At 40.9% G+C, this 16,300-nt stretch overlaps 1 protein-coding gene across 1 annotated transcript in view; it reads right to left on the reverse strand.

Moving 5' to 3' along the window:
• The window catches only part of LOC130078237 (organic cation/carnitine transporter 2-like), a 35,407-nt gene extending 22,273 nt beyond the window's left edge, over nucleotides 1-13,134 (reverse strand). Inside the window, exons 1-6 of the mRNA XM_056243763.1 lie at nucleotides 12,735-13,134; nucleotides 10,064-10,167; nucleotides 8,264-8,418; nucleotides 8,002-8,173; nucleotides 7,243-7,363; nucleotides 7,048-7,145 (exon numbers count right to left, since the gene is read on the reverse strand). Coding sequence (XP_056099738.1) covers nucleotides 7,048-7,145; nucleotides 7,243-7,363; nucleotides 8,002-8,173; nucleotides 8,264-8,418; nucleotides 10,064-10,167; nucleotides 12,735-13,121 — 1,037 coding nt within the window. The 5' untranslated portion in view covers nucleotides 13,122-13,134. The remainder of the gene's footprint in view (nucleotides 1-7,047; nucleotides 7,146-7,242; nucleotides 7,364-8,001; nucleotides 8,174-8,263; nucleotides 8,419-10,063; nucleotides 10,168-12,734) is intronic.
• Between the last annotated feature and the right edge of the window lie 3,166 nt (nucleotides 13,135-16,300).

Here is a 16,300-nt window from a genome sequence, read left to right on the forward strand (position 1 = left end):
TGCACCCAGACCAACAGGTCCATGGACACATCTCCAAATCGATTTCACAGGACCTTTATCACCCAGTGGAGGGTATCAATACATACTTGTAATCATGGACAGATTTACTAGATGGGTGGAAGCATTCCCTACAAAAACTTGCACTGCTGAAGCGGCAGCACGAGTAATGGTGGAAGAAGTTTTTCCTCGCTGGGGTCTTCCATATGAACTTGATTCTGACAATGGAACTCATTTCACTGGAAAATTGATGAAGGAAGCAATGAAATTGATGGGAATTAAACAGAAATTCCACATTCCCTATAGGCCAGAAAGCTCGGGCATGGTAGAGAGAATGAATCGATCATTGAAAACCGCACTTACCAAAGCCATTCTGCAAACTGGTCAAGGTTGGCATAAGTTATTACCTGCTATTCTGTGGAACTTGAGAGCAACTCCAAACCGAGTTACAGGACTAACCCCTTTTGAACTAATGACTGGAAGAGCAATGGTTCTACCTCCTGATGCTCCGCCACCTGCGGGAACAGGAGGAGACTCTACTTTGTTCCAAGAAAAGTTACGACGCTATCTCGCAATGCTGGACAAAGCTACTAAAGACAATAATAAGAAAGTGCGAGAAGCTCAACAGCAATGGGATGAAAAACACACCACTACTGACATTCCACACATTCCCGAGTTAGGCAGTTTTGTTATGATCAAACGAATTGCTAGGAAAGGTTTAGAGCCTAGATGGGAAGGACCATACGAGATACTCCTAACTACTGACACAAGTGTTTGTCTTAAAGGGAAGGGTGTAGGAACAGACAGATGGTATCATTGGTCACAAGTTAAACCTTGCTTAGTGAATGAACAAAATGATAATGACGGCTTATGGCCTGATATTGAGCACTGTTCATCCATTAGCTTTAAAGATTGGGAACAAAGAAATGATGTTTAATTATTTCTCTGCTTCCATTTCAGGAATCAATTCCATTGACATTGATTAGAGATGGTTGCAAGTTATTCTCGATACCCAACGACAATGGTATGCTTATTTTTAATTTTACTTGGCATTTACCAAGGAAGCCAAGCTTTATGGACTCCTCGAGTTCAAGAAATCAATCGGAATGCTACTCTGAAATCTGGCCAACATTTTAATCTACCCTTTATTTCCAAATGGGGATTATGGGATTGGGTGCCACGTAATGATAAAGATCTTGCTAAATATCGTGAGGACATCTTTGGAGGATGTAACTTTTATCATCAATGTTACAAAAGCAGAGTAATTTGGCCTGTGAAAGACGGGGGGTATTCTGGTAGTGCTCAAAGACGAGAAATTTGTTCAAAAGGACAATGTGAAGTTGTGGGGTTAGACCTCATAACGTCTACTAATGTGGAAATTAATTTCATTCTGAATCGTACTCACATGCTTACAATATGGGATTCGTTGGCCCAAGGGTGTATTTATCCCATAGTGTTGCCATGTGAAGGGTTTCTAAGGGATACTTCCTCGGGGACAACAAGATTCAAAGGAAAAATATGTACGAGTATGGCATTCAGAAGATGAGAATGAATATTGTGAGACTGAACTAGAAACTGGGGAAATTGGAAGGTGTTTTTATCTTTCTGCGGAAAAGACAAACAAAGCTAAAACATGCCCAAATACAACTATTGCACCAGCTCATGGTATTTTGTTAGCAAAAGAAACCAAAACCTTGATAAATGAAGCCCACATGGTGCGGCAACGCATAAATTATAACTTGAAATCCCTTCTTACTGTTTTTGATCAGTCTTATTGTGGAAATTTCACACAAATAAGGGGTTGGTTGGAAAAAGAAGTTAAATATTATACCTCTGGAGATCCTCTGAGTAGTAAAAATCGTAAACCTCGAAGTATATGGGGAGACATAGCGGGGGTGTTTGGTTCTGTTAATTCAATTAGCAATACCGCTCAAATTAATCAACTAAGTGAGTACACTCAGTGGGTGGGAACAATGAGTGGGAAAGGACTCACTAAGGCCCTTCAAGGTACTCTACATATTATAGCAGCGGGTCAGCATCTTAATAATGCTGCAAAGGAATTGGCAGATGCATTAACAAAATCGTCTGATTTTGAGACGCATCGTGCGGCGTGTTTATTTTTAGCCCAGAATTTAAAGGATCAAATGGTAGAGGATATTCAGGTTATTCGAATGGGTCAAGTTCCTGAACGGATAGCGGAATCTTTGTTAATGGTTTTCGGTAATCAACTTAATTTGACTTCTGCTAAACATGTCCCGTTAGTTAAAATTGGCATTAATGAGAATTCGTTGTCAGGTTCTGGAACATTACCTTTGACTATGATATGGCCTCAATATGGGAAGCGGAATATTATGACAGTTAGGCGATTCCAATCAATGGGTGTTAGACAAGGAAATTCAGTAATTAGATTAGGAAGGAATGGATATTGGGCTGAAGGTGAAATGCCGATGATTTCTACCACAGACTGTTGTGTTGAGGAACATGAGTGGGTAATTTGCTCATGCTCTACAATGTTTAGTCTATCTCTTAATGGTTCTGCAGTTTGGGAAGTAGTTCCTTTAGATCAAGCCACAGGTGCATGGCAGGTGTCAGAAGCACAGTGGTGCATATTATATGATGGGAAAAGTGAAAATATGATATACGGAGGGAAGTTGTGTCCAATTCCTCCTGATCCATTTTGTCTTGAGATTCTCTATCCTCTTCACTTGGGTGGAATTCATGTTCCACATGTGCAATTGTTGCAGTTAGAGCCACAATGGTGGAATAATGATTTAGTAGAAGAAAGGAATTATGAACTCTTTGAAATGGTTAGAAGAGTTAAAAAGAGTGTTAAAGCAGCTCAAGAGGAGGGAATTCAAGCAATGGGTCATGTTATCGTAGCAAACGGAATAGCTAAATTGATGTCTGAGAGAAAATTAACACAAATTCCGGGAAATCTATCATGGTCGGAATGGATAGTTTTGACTATGGTAGGTGTTTTGCTGTTTCTATTAACAATACAACTCATCATATGTGTTACTAGAAGGAAGAGTACCAAACCTGTTAAGTTGAATATTATTAACCAAAAGGATAGAACCGAGAATGGGATATACGGAGTGAAATAGGAGATTTTACACATTCTACACTACGAAACACAACCTCACAAACAATGAACAATAAACAATGTTTATTATTTTAGCACGGAACTGAAGGAGTTAATTACTTAACGAGTTCAGGCACGGGCAGAAGATTTATTACTTTTTCTTTTCTTAGATGATTGGGGTTCATTTTAAATGCTTACACATAGACGTTAAATTACACATAGCATGCGGGGACATAACATGGGTTGGGTTTTTCGTTTTCCTTTCTGTTTCTATTCTTCTATCCTTTGTCTATTTCTTGGTCTGCTATTTCTTCTCCTCACTATCACTTCAATAGGTTGGCCACCTGGGGATGATGGTGTGGAACTGACGGCCGTAGTTCCAGTGGAGGGAGATGAAGACTAAAATTTCATCTTTGAATATAATTTCATTAATTAATATTATGTATCTGTATTATTATTCTTTATTTAGTATTCATAATAAGTTGTATTATCTTATGAAGTTTAAAATGCATGAGTAGACTATAGATTGCATGGACACATGTGTTTAAGGAACATATTTTAGACACAAGCAATATGTTTTGTTACCTTACAAGGAAGCTGTAAGACTCTCTGTGATGTATAAAAACTCAATCTTACTGTACTACAGCAGAGAAACATGGAGGCATGACTGGGTGAGAGGAAGGAGAAACACGAAACGCATAGACCTGGCATGAATATAACATCTTCTCAGAGTTTCTCTCCTGACATATAAGAATAAAAATCTTTCTTGGCAAGATAACTGGTGTCTGGTCCCGTGAATTAAATAATAACGGGGAAAAGGCTTAATTCCAAGTCTACAGTGATGAAAAGACAATACAGAACATGGGACAAGCTTTAAGTTGATTGGTCATCAAGCTCTGTCTGGTAGTAATACTTTTGTCATACATAATGTAGATTTGAAGATCAGTAAATTGGAATTGTGTAGTTGTAGATCAACATCTGGCATGGGCTGAGATAAATGAAAATGTTGTAGATTTTAGGGAAACAACAAAGTGACATATTGGCTAAGTCAACATGAAATTATCAAGAGAGCCCCTCACATTTATGATTATTGTGAAACAAAAGGGGGAGAAATGATTGACTGACCTTGACCAAGTCTGCACAGCACGACCTGACCTGATAGGGAAAATTGATGACTTTGGAAATGTTTGTAGATGACTGACTTGAGAGACCGAACAACAGGCCTGAAAAGCAGTATACGCTGTGAGACTGAGGGCCGTTGCCTTTCAAATACTTCGATAAGAAGATGAGATTGTGGCTTTAAGTGAAGAATGTAATATTTTTGTTTCAGAGGCAGAGAAAGATGTCTGGAGGGAATTTGTCTGAAGGACAACGTTTGGGTTAGTGTTGATGGCAAACTTTATAAAAAACACTATGTTAAATGTTATGTTAAATTGATGCTCGAGTTGTGTCGTGCATCAAGAGGGAGATAGTATAACAATTGCCAAATATGGTTTATTAAGGGGTTCACAGTTGCTGAATAAATGTTGGGAGAACACTAGGGGTAATTTGATAAAAGCCCTGAAAGAAGCCATTTTTTCTGCCTAACAAAATTGATGTCTGTGAGTGTGCACACACCAATAACAAAGATTGTTTCAACAGGAAACGCAAGTTCATCGAAGGACACGGGAGAACAGTAGACAAAAGAAACTACGTACTTTACTATCTGACAATAACCTCGAAATTTGTTTCTCTTTACAGAGAGCATGCAGGATTGGGAGACAGGGCAAAATGTGCCAATAAAATAATGGTTATGGATGAATTTGGCTAACTATCCTGGCCTGGGTTATTAGTGTGGCAGAAAGGTGCTACACCTGCGCAGCGCATAACTTAAAATTGTCCTTTTACAGAATGTCAGGATGGATTGGATCAAACAGAACTAATTCTGTTCCAAATGTATAAATATTGTGTGGACATGAGCAAAGTGGGTTGAGTGTTTTTCAGGGTAAAAGGACCCCGAGTGCTATTAAGTGAGCAAGAAATTATCCGGAGATAATGTTTCAGATTGTTGATTCCACAGGTCACACCAAAGGGGACGAGCGGCTGTCAAGCGGTCACTAACAAAATACTTAAGGTCTCCATTCACAGGTGACAGTTCACTCCAGTGGGGGTGCGGTCGTGATATAAGGGAAAACCTTATAAGGATCAGAAAATGGTTGGAGAGTGTGACACCTGGGTCCAAGCCTCTCACCTTTAGACAACACCAACAGGCCTCAACCATCCAATAGAGCACAAAGTGAGGGATTCAAGGACGTGCTAGTAACGTACCTCCCGAACCTACGAGGGAAAGACCATTGCAACGGCACGCAAAGTGTCACCCTGGCGAACACGGAACGTCCGTGGGGCGAACGAGATGATCAACACAACTGATGGTTTAAGTTTAACAGAAGAATCTGTTTTTGTGATGATTTTGTTTGATTGAATCAAACTAGGTATTGATTTGATTGCAAATGTAGAAAATATATTGATTGTGTCCGTAATGGAAATATTAGAGTTAATATTGAACAACTGCATTGGTTAGAAGAATGGATAAAATTATAAGACTTCTCTGGTTAGATTTTGTTAAATATGGCATTAAATAGAGCTTACTAAATTGAATTAGAAGTGAACACAATATGGTTAGGAAAACCGAGGTGAAATATGGAGATGGGCGTAGATTAATGGAAAAGGCTTAATGATAGGAGTTAGGATTGTTATTCTAATAATTTTGTTATTCATGGGTGAATATGATTACAGTGACAGGTGAAACATGCTGTCTGTTCAATTGGTGAAAATGACAGTCTATCCCAAGGATGAACAAAATTATGTGACGATACAGGTAGCGGGAGCTACAGTGAGATATGTGTTAAATGTATGTTCTGTTTGTTTTTCTTCTATTTGTTTATTTTCTGAGAAAGATTAAGGGCAAAAGATTTAAAGAAGGTTACAAGCAGCGGTCATCCGTGTTACGAGATGGCGTACAAAGATAGGGTTTGAAACTGAGTGATTTTTATTATACTTTATCTGTTTGTTTCCTTACTATGTTATAACTACCTTTTTCCTTACTGGCGTGACTGAGGGTGTGTTTACAGGAGCGCAGGAACAGTGATTTCTCGCTTAGCCCGGCGTCGTAAAAATGTTTACTTGCTAGCTAAAATATTACGGGGCCTTTCCCCCACAAAAACAGCCTTATACTTCTTCATTCTAAACTTTTCTTCACAGGTTCAAGGAGAGTGATCCTTTATGCAAAAATCAGAGATAAAGAGTATAAGTGTGATGATATGACTTAAAATTTGTTTTATTGTTTATTATTGTGATTATGGGTAATCAGAATGATAAAAAGTGAGGAGTTGTAGTGGCAATTTTAATGATATTCATTGATCTTTAGTAAAATATAGATGATTCAAAGAATGTCACATGTGTGTCTCACTTGTAGTGAGAGAAGATTCTGTTTATGTACCTGGGGAGGCAGAAGGGGGAGACACTCCAGAGAACAGACGAACAAGGACCTCTGACCTAGATGTCAGAAGGCCATTTGGTGCAGGGGAGCTTAGTGGGCCAACTAGTGACGTCTATGGAAAACTACTGGGAGGAAGGCTCTGGGGGGAAGAAGGCCTTGAAACTAAGATAAAAGCTAGTTCAGTCTGTCTGGGGGTGTGTCACTCTTCTGCACAGGGTAACAACTGTGTATTAGACTGCTCCTATTCTTGCAAGAATAAATACTTCTATTTTATATAATTTAACTCTGAGTGTCTCTTACGCAGTGATGTTTATTTGAGATGAATTTTTGCCACAACACTAACATTATTAAAGACCAGATAACTTTGAACAAACGTTCTATAATGTTACTGAAAGAACATTTGTTCAAAACTTTGAGAGAACGTTCCCTGTTCGCTGAGTAAATGATTCGAAATAACAGATGCAAGAAATAGAGAAGAATAATGTCTCACCACAGCAGTAAACACATGAAGGTGGTCTTGCGGATCTCGCTGGTCCTCAGGACGTCTAGGACGCTGTACTGGTTGCTCTGGGATCCCGCCTCTTTAACCTAGCGATGGATGTAGAAACACAGATTTGTCTTTGGCATCATCCCACTTATAATACTTATAATCAAGCCTTAAGAGCAAGGTTAGGGTTAGGGTTACCTGGCTGAAGATGACCTCTGGCGCAGAGACCTTGTTCTTCCTCGCCGCCTCCCTCACGATGGCCTCCGACTCCAGCACTCGTCCCTGAGAGAGAAGCCAGCGCGGAGACTCCGGGATCAGCCTGGGTACAGCAAGGTTTGACACGCGTGGACATAATGGGAAGTAAACATCCCTAATACATGCTTCATCATCATCATCATCTTGCTTGTTCTGACTCAGAACTAGTAACTTAATAACTTGCTACCTGACTAGTCTTGTCATTGAATACTTTTTCACTCTTGCTCAAGTAATTATTAGGGGTTCAAGCGCGTGTCTTTGTTAGAATTTCTGAGGATCATCATTCCTACCTAAAAGTGATCGGGCAGAGAAGAGGCTTGAATCTTTGAGCACTGGTGAAACCCATCCCGTCTACAACAGCTCGCCCCGATCGGCCTGACAGAACTTTCAGGTATTTCGGATTTTTTGAAAAACCTACTTTTGCGAACTACTCCTAGGTTTTTCAATCAGAACCAAACCCTTACGTATGATTTGGGGGAAATTTGAAACAGATGTTCTGAGAGATTGATAATGACATATGGGAATTGTAAAAAAAGTATTGGTTGGATTTGTACCATTATAGGCTGGTTGTTTACACACACTGTGGACACACATTTGTGTTCAAACACCTTATAAAAGTGAATTTTGCACAATAGGTCCCCTTTAAAACATATTTCCTTGGTGTTTTTCATCTGTGAGTTGTTGGTGTTTGTGGAGACTCACCACCACAGCGGGACGTACACCACCGTCACCCCCGACAGAACCCTGAGCAGAATCCTCCAGTCGCGCACCGCAAACGCAATCCACGGCAGAACCATGTAACCGATGCAGTAATGCAGAAACGCTCCCAGTGTGGTGAACAGAACTCGCAAGGACTCACTCAAGGCTTCACTACCTGTGACCATATATGTGTAGGGTTATACAACAACATCATTATATTCACTTCTGTTTTCTTCAATAACATCTGATCTTATCACATGCTTACCAAGGACAAATGCTGTGAGGTACAGGGATATCTGGAAAGTGCCAACAAAGAAGTACAGCAGGCAGAAGAGCAGCCAGGAGTGAGAGAAGGACTGAGCGAACATCAGCAGCGCTTCAGCCGCCAGAGACGTGAAGAGAACCTTCTTCCTGCCGAACCTGAGACACGAGACAGCAGACGTCAAGTCAAGTCAAGTCTAGACTTCTTCATTTATATATATCGGTTTTAACAATGTAGATTGTTCCAAAGCTGCTTTACAGTGATAATAGGAAATTAAAGTAACAGAGATTGTTTTGGCTTTATGACAGCTCTAGAATAAAGTTATTTTCCAGCTAAAGTAAGTTTTAATTGATTCACTTCCGTCGCAACGATCATTAGTTATTAACTTAGTATCATCAGCGTAATAGTGAAAACTAATGCCATGCTTCCTAATGATATCTCCTAAGGGTAGCATGTACAGTGTGTGTGTGTGTGTGTGTAGCATGTACAGAGTGAACAGCAACGGTCCTAGTACTGAGCCTTGTGGTACGCCATACTGAACTTGTGATCGATAAGACATCTCTTCATTTACTGCTACAAACTGGTAACGGTCAGATAAGTGTGATTTAAACCATGCTAGTGCAATTCCACTAATGCCAACATAATTTTCGAGTCTATTTAAAAGAATGTTGTATTCGATAGTGTCAAATGCAGCACTAAGATCGAGTAACACTAATAGAGAGATACAACCACGATCGGTTGATAAGAGCAAATCATTTGTGACTCTGATGAGAGCGGTCTCAGTGCTATGGTACGGTCTAAATCCGGACTGGAAATCCTCGCAGATATCATTTCTTTCTAGAAAGGAACACAGTTGTGAGGATACTGCCTTTTCTAATATCTTTGACAGAAAAGGCAGATTCGAGATCGGCCTGTAATTGACCAATTCTGTACGATCAAGTTGCGTTTTTTTAACAAGTGGTTTAGTCATATACAGCTTAAAGATTTTTAGTACGTATCCTAGAGACAAAGACGAATTAAAGATACTGAGAAGAGGATCTATGACCTCTGGGAGCATCTCTTTCAGTAGCTTAGTCGGTATAAGGTCTAACATACATGTTGTCGATTTAGATGGTTTAACAAGTTTAGAAAATTCGTCCTCTCCTATGGCAACAAATGAATCAAATTTTTCCTCAGGGAGACTACACTGCACTCCCTGATGCGATACTGTAGTAGACGGTTGCATAGTTATTATTTTCTCCCTGATATTATCAATCTTGTAAGTGAAGAAGGTCATAAAGTCACTGTTGTGCTGCTTGGAAACTTCAGGGCTGAAGCTTTATTTTTCGTTAGTTTAGCCACTGTTTCAAATAAATACCTAGGGTTGTGTTTATTTTCTTCTAATAGGGTTGAAAAATAAGCAGATCTAGCAGCTTTTAAAGCCTCTGTATGCAATCGAGCTCTCCTTCCATGAAATGCGAAATACCTCTAGTTTAGTTTTCTTCCAGTTTCGCTCCATTTTTCTGGCTGCTCTCTTAAAGAGTGTGCTCGTCAACTCTACTGTATGACACGAGACAGCAGACGTCAACTCTACTGTACAGACGAGCAACGAGAACATCTTCAGGCTTGAGGGGGGAGGAGCTGCTTGCAGGAAACTAAACCTGTAGTTGCATTGCTTTAAAGCTTACTAGATCTGTAAAGCACAAAGCTCATACAGCTTTGGTCAGATATTTTGCATAATTTTTTAAGCATTTGCCAATTTAATGCAAAATATCTGTTGAATGACGGTCCGCTCTAACTGTGAAATGTGGACAGAAGCATTACCTGTCAGAGAGTTGGCCAGAAACCAGAGAGCCCAGCAAGTAGCCCATGTATAAAGTTGAGGTTGCGAATGGGACTCTCCACTCGCTGTCACACACCAAATCCCACTGCGGGAGAAAACACAACAACATGGCAGCTTATCATCAAAAGTTCATTTGGACACCCACGTTGTTAATATCATTATATTATTGGTCCAATGTAAGACATATATAGCTATTGAGAAGAATGCGACAGACCATGTCAATGCAATGTTGAAGACTTGAGTTTACATACACGCAAACAAATAATTCTAATCATGGCATAGTTTGTTATTAAGAATTTGCATGTATTTAAACTCAAATCACCATACAACTCTGAAAACTCTTCTGTTTATTCAGTTAAAAACACGGTTTAAATATGGATAGTTGCTGAACAAGCTAAATTCAGTTTGTTAAAATGTATGAGATTTCCTATTGCCTAATCATTCGGATCTATTGATGACAAACACCGTTGCAATCGAAATTGTTCAACCCCCATTGCAAATTAGGTTTATTGGCAAAATGTACAGACTTTCAGCTGTTTGCAATGAACAAATCAAACAAAAGTAATTGAAACACCTCAACACAACAAAACTTCAAGTGGTTTCCCCAAATTTAAATGAAAATTCAACTTTTAATGACTTCTGCAGTTTCAAAATTATCCAACCCCCTGGATAGAATCCCTCACAACAGCACAAATCTGCAAAAAATATGTTGTCTCAAGCACACCTGATGCAACTAATCAATGGCTTCATGAGCTGCACCAGGTGTGCTTGAGCTAGAACACACGACATATCTGAACTGGCTAGGTTTGTTGAGTGTCACGTTTCACTGCAAGTTAGAAATAAGAAAGTCAAAAGAAAGGTCCAAAAAGTTAAGAGAAGATATCATCGCCCTTCACAAACAAGGCGAACAAATAGTGAAGGCACTAAATATTCATCGAGACACTGTTGGAAGCATAGTTCTCTAGTTTAAAGTTAAAGGAATAGTGGTTACACTCCCTGGACGGGGCAGAAAAAGGAAGATATCAACGGCTGAAACCGGATTTCTTCCAAGGCCGGTTCAGAGAAACCCTGGAGTGACTGCAGAAGAGCTTCAGAAGAGCTGGTGGCCACAGGCACTGATGTTCAGCTGCACAGTAAAGCTCGTACTAAACGCATGCCAGAACTCAAAGACTACACCACTACTGATTCAAACGCACAAGAAAGAGCTCAAAATCGTATAAAGAAGCCACAGAAGTTTAGGGATTCTGTTCTGTGGAGCGATGAAACAAATGAGAACTCAGTCTCCAGTTCAGCGTGTGGAGCTCGTGATGCTCTGGCGGATCTATATCCTCCGGCTCTGCAGACCTGCAGCGTGTGGAAGGAGAGATGATCACTGAAGGATCAGGAGATCCTAGGAGAGAACATCATGCTTGGACCTTCCAACTGGAGAATGATCTCAAGCAGCAAACCCAAGAATATCCCTGACCTGAAGGCCATTGCTCATGAGGAATGAGCTCAGATTCCTTACTCATTTCACTGAATATGCATTCATCTATACAGCGTTTTAACAATATAGAGTTTCACAGCAGCTTTACAGTGATAACAGGAGATTACAGTAACAGAGAGTGTTTAGGCTTTACAGCAGCTCTAGGATAAAGTTACTGTCCAGATAAAGTTAGTTTTGATTGATTCACTTCCGTTGCAGAGATCATTAGTTATTAACTTAGGGGCCGCTAACACACACCGCTCTACTGAACACAGAAACGTTTAATGTGTTCTGGCCGTTTATTTGCACGACAGTGTTTGAGCTCGAGATCCCAAACTGTGAAACAGGATCCAAAGTACAAGTTTTGAAAAATGTAGAAAACTTTATCAGCAAAAACGTCTTTAGGTATGAGTGTTTGAATATATATGTGTGCAGGCGTGTGGTCTTTCTTTACAAATTGACTTATTACTTGTCCGGCAGCATATTAGAGAATTTCTGTCGTTTCCGTGGATCCATGCGAACTGGAATCAAGCGTTGTGTTTATTAGTTGATGTTGGATCTGAGTGTCCAGATGTGTGTGTGTGAGCATGTGTGTGTGTGAGCGTGTGTGTTTGTGAGCGTGTGTGTTTGTGAGCGTGTGTGTTTGTGAGCGTGTGTGTTTGTGAGCGTGTGTGTTTGTGAGTGTGTGTTTGTGAGCGTGTGTGTTTGTGAGCGCGCGTGTGTGTGTGTGAGTGAGCGTGTGTGTTTGTAAGCATGTGTGTTTGTGAGTGTGTGAGTGTGTGTGTGTGTGTGTGTGTGTGAGTGTGTGTGTGAGCGTGTGTGTGTGTGTGTGTGTGTGAGTGTGTGTGTTTGTGAGTGTGTGTGAGTGTGTGTGTGTTTGTAAGCATGTGTGTTTGTGAGTGTGTGAGTGTGTGTGTGAGCGTGTGTGTTTGTAAGCATGTGTGTTTGTAAGCATGTGTGTTTGTGAGTGTGTGAGTGTGTGTGTGTGTGTGTGTGTGTGTGTGTGTGTGTTTGTGAGTGTGTGTGTGTGTGTGTGTGTGTGTGTGTGAGTGTGTGTGTGTGTGTGTGAGTGTGTGTGTGTGTGTGTGTGTGTGTGTGAGTGTGTGTGTTTGTGAGTGTGTGTGTGTGTGTGTGTGTGTGTGAGAGAGTGTGTCTGAGTGTGTGTGTGTGTGTGTGAGCTCTCTCACCTCCGAGACGATGGTGGAGCTGAAGATCTCAGTGCTGTACCTCCACCCGTCCACACATCTCTCCAGGGGGATCTGGGTGAGGTTCAGGTCCCGCGGGGAGACTCCGTGTGCCGACAGGTTCCTGAGCGTCTCCAGGCTGTATCTCCAACACTGACTCGCCTGCAGTTTCCCGTTGACCATCTCCTCCGGAATAACCGCTCTCCTCCACTCCTCACTCAGGTTCCCCTCCGCCACCCGGCAGTGATGCGACGGCGAGGCCCCGACGAACACGATGTACAGGCCGTGGAGCCCGGTGGAGATGTAGACGGCATTCAGGAGGAAGAAGAGGAGCGCGAAGAACGGCCCCTTCTGCCCCAGAAACGCGGTGTCTTCATCATAGTTCCCCATTCTGCCGGAGATTAGAGGAGCCTCGGCTGACTGTGAGGACGCTACCGCATGTTTCAGGGCTTTGGAAACCCACAGGAGAAGATCGCTGGCCACCGCCTGCACACACGAGAGAGACCGTGAGTTTGGCACAAGCTTGACTTCAGACATAATGTCCATGGCAACTAATCCAAGGCACATTTTTCCACTAAAAGAGGCCAAAAGAATTACAATCTGATTAGCTGTAATGGGGGTGAGCGTCCGCGGCGGGATAAGCTCCAGGTCCTGCAGAGCTAGGAATGACTGGAAAGTGCTCGACTAATCTTTCTGTTGCCAAGCTTTGAAGTGTGTGAGTTGTGTTGCTCCTGAACCCTTATCTAACTCTACTTCATGATCTGAACTAGTGCAGCGCTGCTTCAGAAGCTCGGGTCACACACACACACACAGACACACACACACACAGACACACACACACACAGACACACACACACACACACACACACACACACACACACACACACACACACACACACACACACACACACACACACACACACACACACACACACACACACACACACACACACACTAACTCCAGCAAAACTATGAACCCACGGGACTATCTACACATTTACAGATTCTTTTCAAAACTGTTCAAAACCAAATATAGTACAAAACTGAAAAAGAAAGAAATCTGCAACATTTCTATAGTAATATCAAATTGAAAAAAATTCTGAATCTAAAAAATCTAATACTATCAAAGCAATTAGATGTAATTAAACACCGACACAAGTGTCATCATCATCTGTACAAAAGGGGACACTAGGAATAATGTTGTACAGTAATGAAACATGGATCATAACCTGCAGTGAACTATAAACAGTGTCAATATTTCTCTGTGAAGAAATCGTACAAAAGAGATCACTGTCCTGTTGTTTTTTGTGTTAATGGTGATAAAGTGTGTTTGCTGAGTGAATCCTCTGCTAGCGTTCAGGAGAGCGAGTTGATCTGAGACACGGATGACAGGATTCAGAAGTTGAAATAAGCTTCCATAGAAAGTTGGTTATGATAACTGTGTTAAGAGTTTTGGAAAGATGACGGATGTCACCGCACTGTCCCGTCTGAAGCCCGCTCATATATGATGATTACATGAGCTTTTAAATGTCTCACCAATAACAAATAATGTTTTTTACATTTATAATTATTATAGATTATTATGAACAGCTTGAAAGTGTTGGAAAATTTCACTCTTGAAAATCTGTCCGACCCCTGATTCATAACCATTTCCACTGAGCAGCTCAATATTACAGGAAGATATGCATATGAACACTGTTTGCTAAAGCTGCTGGAAGTCAAACAAGAGACAAAACTAGCAAACAACATTTCTCAATCAAATGTTGAGCTCAATAAACCACTGGACACGTTGTCATAGCAACAAAATATGAATTGCAATATTCAAGATGGTAAATGGAACCACAGCTTCATTGGATTACACAACATGTCTGAAGGATAACTTACGTGTTGTCTTGGTGTGGGAGAGAGACAGAGTGTGTGTGTGTGTGTGTGTGTGTTTGTGTCTGCTCTTTAACCTCTTCATGACGGGATCAGCATTAATGATTCATCATCTGATCACAGGATCAATCCAGATTCACAAACCTTCATGAGAAACAGGGCAACTGCTGTGAAGTGTGTAATGAGTGTGTGATTAGTGTGTAATGAATGTGTGAGTGTGTAATGAGTGTGTGATGAATGTGTGAGTGTGTGATGAGTGTGTGATGAGTGTGTAGTGAGTGTGTGATGAGTGTGGGATGAGTGTGTAATGAGTGTGTAATGAGTGTGTAATGAGTGTGTAATGAGTGTGTAATGAATGTGTGAGTGTGTGATGAGTGTGTAATGAGTGTGTAATGAGTGTGTAATGAGTGTGTAATGAGTGTGTGATGAGTGTGTGATGAGTGTGTGATGAGTGTGTAATGAATGTGTGAGTGTGTGATGAGTGTGTGATGAGTGTGTGATGAGTGTGTGATGAGTGTGTAATGAATGTGTGATAAGTGTGTAATGAGTGTGTAATGAGTGTGTGATGAGTGTGTGATGAGTGTGTAATGAATGTGTGAGTGTGTGATGAGTGTGTAATGAATGTGTGAGTGTGTGATGAGTGTGTAATGAATGTGTGAGTGTGTGATGAGTGTGTAATGAGTGTGTAATGAGTGTGTAATGAGTGTGTAATGAGTGTGTGATGAGTGTGTGATGAGTGTGTAATGAATGTGTGAGTGTGTGATGAGTGTGTGATGAGTGTGTGATGAGTGTGTAATGAATGTGTGATAAGTGTGTGATGAGTGTGTGATGAGTGTGTGATGAGTGTGTGATGAGTGTGTAATGAGTGTGTGATGAGTGTGTGATGAGTGTGTGATGAGTGTGTGATGAGTGTGTGATGAGTGTGTGATGAGTGTGTGATAAGTGTGTAATGAATGTGTGAGTGTGTGATGAGTGTGTGATGAGTGTGTAATGAATGTGTGATAAGTGTGTGATGAGTGTGTGATGAGTGTGTGATGAGTGTGTGATGAGTGTGTAATGAGTGTGTGATGAGTGTGTGATGAGTGTGTGATGAGTGTGTGATGAGTGTGTGATGAGTGTGTGATAAGTGTGTAATGAATGTGTGAGTGTGTGATGAGTGTGTAATGAGTGTGTGATGAGTGTGTAATGAGTGTGTGATAAGTGTGTAATGAGTGTGTGATGAGTGTGTGATGAGTGTGTGATGAGTGTGTAATGAGTGTGTGATGAGTGTGTGATGAGTGTGTGATGAGTGTGTGATGAGTGTGTGAATGTGTGATAAGTGTGTAATGAGTGTGTGATGAGTGTGTAATGAGTGTGTGATGAGTGTGTGATGAGTGTGTGATGAGTGTGTGATGAGTGTGTGATGAGTGTGTAATGAATGTGTGAATGTGTGATAAGTGTGTAATGAGTGTGTGATGAGTGTGTAATGAGTGTGTGATGAGTGTGTGATGAGTGTGTGATGAGTGTGTGATGAGTGTGTGATGAGTGTGTAATGAATGTGTGATAAGTGTGTAATGAGTGTGTGATGAGTGTGTAATGAATGTGTGATAAGTGTGTAATGAGTGTGTGATAAGTGTGTAATGAATGTGTGAGTGTGTGATGGTTAAGCCTGTAATGAGTGAATATGATGAACACTGGACTATGCATTAATC

This window comes from Rhinichthys klamathensis, unplaced genomic scaffold (assembly GCF_029890125.1).
Source record: "Rhinichthys klamathensis goyatoka isolate OS25496 unplaced genomic scaffold, OSU_Roscu_1.1 h1tg000840l_1, whole genome shotgun sequence".
Lineage (NCBI taxonomy): Eukaryota > Metazoa > Chordata > Actinopteri > Cypriniformes > Leuciscidae > Rhinichthys > Rhinichthys klamathensis.